Consider the following 6225-nt stretch of genomic DNA (forward strand, 5'->3'; position numbering starts at 1 on the left):
TTAGTTCTATTACAAAAGTAGGTTTAGAAATAAGAATACTTGGTGGCCAACCAGAAGAACACAAACATGGCATTGTGTGTATTGCCTTCAAATTTTATATTCTTTGTCTTTCATGTTATATCCTGATATATCTTTTGGTTGTCATGTAAGACAGATACGGATAATATAAAGGATAAATAAGGATAATTTATTTCCTCTTTTTTTATTATTAAAAAAGGAAAATTTGTTTTTCAAATAGTATTTTTGGGTAAAATGGCAGTATATACAAAAAAACATAAATTACATCCTGACGTCCAGAAGTTTGCACATCTCTTCAACATTGCAGGGCTTTAAGATAGCAGTATAATAAAAATAAAAGCGAAACAAAAGCCTTTTTTTTCCAGATTCAGGAAAAAAAAATCGTTTTGAGAACCTCAAATAAGAAGCAACAGCCACTGAAATAGTCAATAAAACCTTTTCCTAAGTGAATTGTACACTGAGAGGTAATTTAACTGTTAATCACACTGGGATACAAAGAATTGAACCGAATTGGTGGTTCTTGTTCTCCTTTCTAGATGATGACTTATTCGTGGTATGTGGCCAAGCTCGCACAGCACCACCCTGGGGTCCACTATCCAGGCCGATGGTGGGACCCGGTCCACCCTGAAGGGAAAGACACCTTCAATCTGGAGCAGTTTCTGTCACACAACACACAGTAAGTCACAGAGGGAGAGAGAGAGAGAAAGAAAGGGATTGGCTGTAGAGATAAATAGAAAGCTGTAAAATTCATAGAGAGTCAAACGGGAGGGCAACAATGGTCTAAATGAACAAGTGGGTGATCTAATGAGGCAGAGATCAGTGGGATGGCCGACGCAGCGGTGAGTGCACAGAGAAGATAAGCCTGTAGAACTATTGAGGCCATAAAAGGAGTTTGATGAACTATAGAAGTCGACTAATCTACTCGATTTGGTTAAACAGTCTCTGATGGACTCGTTGCTGCTCCCTGCTCTCATCACTCACTCACTCACTCCAAGAGGACCCGAGACCCAGAAACTGGCTGGAGACCTGTTAATACCAAGCCCACCAGGGGGCAGTGTTTGCCAGGCCAACATGCCTGTCTCTCAGTGGGGCAACACTGACCTGTGGGATTAACCCTCAGGGCCCGAAGCCTTTGGTGAAGAGCACAGCGCTGGAGGAAAGCTGGAAGGTGTTCCTGTGTGTCCTGTCATCAGCAGTTACCTGGGAGGGGGTCGAGGAACGTTCACATGGATGATGACTGAGGAAGTCTCTTTCTGGTTGTTTTTTTCACAGGAGAGATGTGTTTGCCTGCATCGGGCTGCCTGACGGAGACCCAACCTGGGAGCGTAGTTTCTCTCGTTGGCCCATGGGTGTGTGTGACTACCTGGTGCCAGTTAAGAGGCAGTTTCACCCGCAAGAGTGGGTGCTTCGAACTCAGAACATCTACAACTGGAGTGAGCCACACAACAGGTGCATACACAAACACACAGAATCATTAACATCTGTAGACAGGTACGTGTTTAACCCTTAAACATACAGTTTCACCCTTTATCCCCTCTTAAGTAGCTTTATATGTTAGGTTGGAATTTTTTTTTATATTATGTGGTTTAACAATAATATAGATGCTCTGTATCAGCTTGTTCCAGCTCTTGATTGAAGCTATATGACGTTTACGTTTTGTGCATCATTTACACCCTTTTCTCCAAAGTGCAGACATGTTTGTTGTCCTTGGAAACAGCTGTACTGTGTGTAAAGACAGGCCCAGTGGCAAGTCAGTAAGGTTTAAGACAATTTACAAGAAGTCTACAAGAAGAATCTGTTTGCATATAGTTTAAAACAACTCATGATCTTGAGATTTAGAAAAAAAAAAACAGCCATCTCAGAAAGATAATACTGACTCACTACGTATTTCATCGCCAACATCTCCTCGTCCGCTCGTCTCTCTGTGGTCTCCAGTCATCCCTCCACAGACTCCCTTGGTGAGGTTGTCCTCTGTTCTTCATGCTGTGATCCAGCTTTTTGTGAATTCAACCAGAGCAAGACATTAGGCCCACAGCCATTTGAAATGAGACTGAAGATGAAAAATAATGAGTTTCTTATTGCATTTTGTCAATAACTGTGTCAAAAGTGGAATTAGTCAAAGCTGCATATTCTGTTGCTGTTGCCAGCAGCCCTTCATTCACTCAGATATCCACGGCTGAATACTGTGACATTATTTCCCGCACCCTCACGACAAGCGTGTCCGCCGATGCCCACAAGCCAAATATTAGCTCGCGAACCCTGCTAAAATATTCTTTTGAAGAAGAGGTCAAGTGTTTACAGTCAACAAAGTGAAAAAAAGAGTGATGTGGTTTTTACTCCATGTCTAATGTGTTGGCTGGTATTGTTGCTCAGTCATTTAATGTTTATGCAGCAAACATTGATGTTTAGTGTATCAAAACGTGCACAGTCGAGTGGAACAATATATTCACATAAATAATCATTTATAGTGAGTGGAACTGTGCACAAGCCGACGCCTGAAGCTGTTTAGATAAAGAATTTTTATTTTTTTCATGTGTGAACAGTTTCCATCCTGCGTCCTGGGAGCATGTCGCAAATGAGGAGATGTGGCAAGCCAGGTACAGTAAAGTTATTTTTTTCTTTCAGAAAAGACAGTGGTTTCCTCTTTGGAGACGTCGTGTACTTCAGTGTGCAGATAAAAAGCTGCGTCACGATTCATACTAGCCCGCTAGAACATCTCCATAAACCAGTCTTGTGTGGTAGAGCATCTACATGTACATTCTATTTGGTATCGGCATCTACATAAATCACTCCATTGGAGTGGTGCGTCTGTGAGTGTGGATCTGCATGGCTCATCCATCCAGCACTTAGCCCTGAGCCTGCGTGCTTTGTTTCAGGATGAAGACGGCTTTCTTTCTGTTTGACCTGGCAGAAAGGATGCAGGGAGAGGGGAAAGCTCGCCTCTTTGAGCTGTCTTACACTGTGAGTCTGACCTCAACAAACACGCAACAATAGTGTTACCATGATGGGGAAGCGCCACGCAAGGCAACGTACGGCATTCAGGGGTTCCTTTTGCAGTAACATCTGCTTTTATGTTTGTCTCTGTGTGTATATATGTGTATGTGTTTGCTGGGCAGCTGTATAAGGAGATTGTGGAGGCCCACTCAGACTACCCTCCAAACTGGAACAAGAACTTGGCACTGGCCTGCGAGAGGCTGCTCCGCTCGGGTCACCAGGGCTACAGTCCAGACAGCCTGCTGACATGCAGCACCCAGCACTTTAGTCTCTATTTGGAGAAGGAACCCACGGATCCCCAGGCGGCCGCCATACGCTCGGCCATTACTCACCTGCTCAAAGAGAGAGACAGGCTCCGCCAGAGCCGGAGGCCAACCCCGTAACAAGATCCAGAGAGACCTGCACTGAGCTGGCACACTGAGAGTGCGCCACAAGCTCAGCCCGAAGTGCAAGGCCCCAGGGACGAAGTCTGAATGTGCCTCTTCTCGTAGTTTGAAGGTGGCGCTCCAGACGGATAGAATGATGTTGTTGTTGCTGTGTTTAGTTTACTAAATGGACTGGTGTGTTGGGGGTTAAGAGGAGTGCTGTTGCAGAAGTATCTGTAACACAAAGGACAGAGAACTACCACTCAGCCATGCTTCATTTGATGAATGTTTACAGTTGACCAGGGACAGAGCTTGACTTCGGGAAGCCTTGACTGACCCCAATCAAGCTGTACGTGCTCCCTTTAAACTCGCCCATTCGATTGCTTTATCGTTACATCTCGTTCTTTTTTTTCTTTCTTCTCTTCTGCTCTCTCTGTTTTTAACGTGCTGATTATTTTGTCTCCGCCGCTGCTCTAGTTCTTTTTCTCACATTAGGATGGCAAGGCCGAGATTGAGGGAAAACCAATTTGGGGGCAGAAATGGGGGATTAGAGCAGCTGTTTAATCTAGGACATACTTGTACTACCCACCCACCCATGCCTCCATCCTCCCATCAGTCAATCTTAGATGGTCCTTTAAATGTTTAAAACTAATGGATTCGATGAGCGTTTTTTTTCTCTCTCTGTCTCTCTTCCTAACGGGAGGGCTGTAATCCCTCATGGATTCACACGAAATGTGAAATGTCACAATGCCAGGGACCCTCTTTAGAGGTGCGTTGCTTTGTGCAATGTGCACACGTGTCCCGATTTATGTTTGTGTGTGAGAACATGCTTAAATGTCCGCGCAGGCCTTTTCCCTTCCCGGGACGGTGTATAAACATAGTCCATCAACAGATCGGCACACTGGAAAGAGTGGAAAGCACAAAGTCATGCAAACTCCAGGGACGAGAAATGCCAAAGACCATCAGCCTCCCAACTTACAGGGAAAAAATTGACTTTTAGCCCTGTGAGGGTTGTTGAAGAGACAGCACTGTGAGCGGATCAGAGTCACTTGTCTTTGACATGTTGTCATGATCCAAAACCTCAGTTACACACTGTTTTTTTTTTTTTTTTTAAATGCCGGTGCCAATGTTAATGAACCCGCACAAAGGTCAAATCAGTGTATTGCCATGAGCTTAATAAATCACTGCTGACGGAGCCATCTGTTTAAGATACTACTAGAAAGTGAAGGACAGTAAAGTGCATGTGTAGTTTTCTCAGAATGTAATCTGCCCTTTGTGTTTGCAGGCCTGGTTAGCGGCTGTCAGCTGACTGGATGATGAGATTCGGGCCTGCTGTAGCACAGATGGTTTCTCCTAAAAATTGTCACTGTTTTCTACAGATTAAAATATTTCAATAAAGATTCTAATTATTTTTTACTCATTTAGACTCTTTTTCCACAGTACTCTAGGTCTTTTAAGTCACAAATATTCATCATATTTGTTCATCAGTCATTTACCATCTCTTGTCTCATGCCCTCTTGTTATTTTTTCACTTTACTTTCTTCCTGTCCTCCCCTTTGTCATCTCTCTCTTGTCTCCCACCCTCTCATCCCCTCTCACCCTGTCTTTCCCTAACCCCTCTGTTCCTCTCCTCTCCCCTGTCTCTGAGAGTCAGTTGCCCACCCTAAATCAGCAAGCTGCCGAGGATTGTGGGAACCCATGGAATCGCCGTGACCAGGGATGCAGGCAGGGAGCCACGGCAACGCTGGAATGTGGGGCGTCTGAGGAGATAAGAGCTGTGAGCCCAGCCAGGAAGAGGGGAGGGATGCAGCGAGAGAGGGAGGGTGGGGGGCGAGGAGCCAGAGTGAGGAGGGTGAGACGGAAACAGGGAGAGCAGCAAGTCTGTGAATGGGGAGACAGAAACACAACACCATAAACAGCCCAGAGAGCAAGACAGAGTGAGACAGAGAAAGAGGGGCGGAGGACTTAGGGGGGCACACACTGGAGATGGGAAGCCAGCCTTATTCCTCTTTGCATTTCATTTACATCCCTGGCCGTATCAACCAATCGGATTGGGAGCAAAGCCCAGGGCTTAGGAGGGGAATAAAAAGACAAAATGCCTTTGCTGCTCTCATCCCTCCCTGATAATACCCCTTCTGTTTTTCTTTTCTCTTTTTCTCCCGTCTATAAGTAGATACTGTCCGAAATGCCAGCGGAAAAGCGACACCTCCGCTTGCTGTGTATCTCAGATAGACCGAGCGGGAGCAGGGGCTGAAAAGACAGCTTTAGCAACTGGGCCTATCTCCTCTCCTCTCCTCTCTCTGGCTGGATCGAAGCTTGGAGTGGAGGGAGGCGGAGGGCCGTGGTGTGCTGGTTAGTGTTTGGGAAGAGAATAGAGGGTGTGAGAGGCATGATATACTGAGCTGGCCGCAGATTTTGCAGAATCTCACACTCTGGAAAAACTTTGCCTGCAGATCCCTTTCCTAAGCATGAGAAACCTGTTTCAAGGATGTTTACGAGGTGCCACCCATTTTTGTGAAGGTTGCCAATGCCTGCTATCAAACTCCACACATATTTATAGCCTTGGATTGTTCTTCTAGGGTGCAGGTTCATCTGAAATGTCATATTTTTCAACACAGTGGAACCTTAACTTATTTAAAGCTATTGTTACTTAAAAAGAGCCGCAGGTCGGATTCGAACCCTGGGCTTCCGCAGCAAGGACTGAGCCTTCGCACATGGGGCGACATGCTCTACCAACTGAGCTAAACACCGCCCCAAAGCTTTTGTTATTTCGGCTAACTTCAATATTTCCCTACAGACTCTCCGATGTGTATTGGGTAGAATTAGGCCCATTAACGTCAGTCTGTGT

The 6225-nt window shown here is 45.3% G+C and overlaps 1 protein-coding gene across 2 annotated transcripts in view; it reads left to right on the plus strand.

The window, feature by feature from the left end:
* Positions 1-4794, plus strand: part of tmem260 (transmembrane protein 260) — a 24504-nt gene extending 19710 nt beyond the window's left edge. For both annotated transcript variants that reach the window (XM_019276568.2, XM_019276569.2), the window contains exons 12-16: positions 555-694; positions 1291-1467; positions 2562-2615; positions 2895-2979; positions 3135-4794. In XM_019276568.2, the coding sequence (XP_019132113.2) occupies positions 555-694; positions 1291-1467; positions 2562-2615; positions 2895-2979; positions 3135-3395 (717 nt within the window). In that variant the 3' untranslated portion in view covers positions 3396-4794. The remainder of the gene's footprint in view (positions 1-554; positions 695-1290; positions 1468-2561; positions 2616-2894; positions 2980-3134) is intronic.
* The last annotated feature ends 1431 nt before the right edge of the window (positions 4795-6225 follow it).

The sequence above is a fragment of the Larimichthys crocea genome, chromosome XXIV (assembly GCF_000972845.2).
Source record: "Larimichthys crocea isolate SSNF chromosome XXIV, L_crocea_2.0, whole genome shotgun sequence".
Classification (NCBI taxonomy): domain Eukaryota; kingdom Metazoa; phylum Chordata; class Actinopteri; family Sciaenidae; genus Larimichthys; species Larimichthys crocea.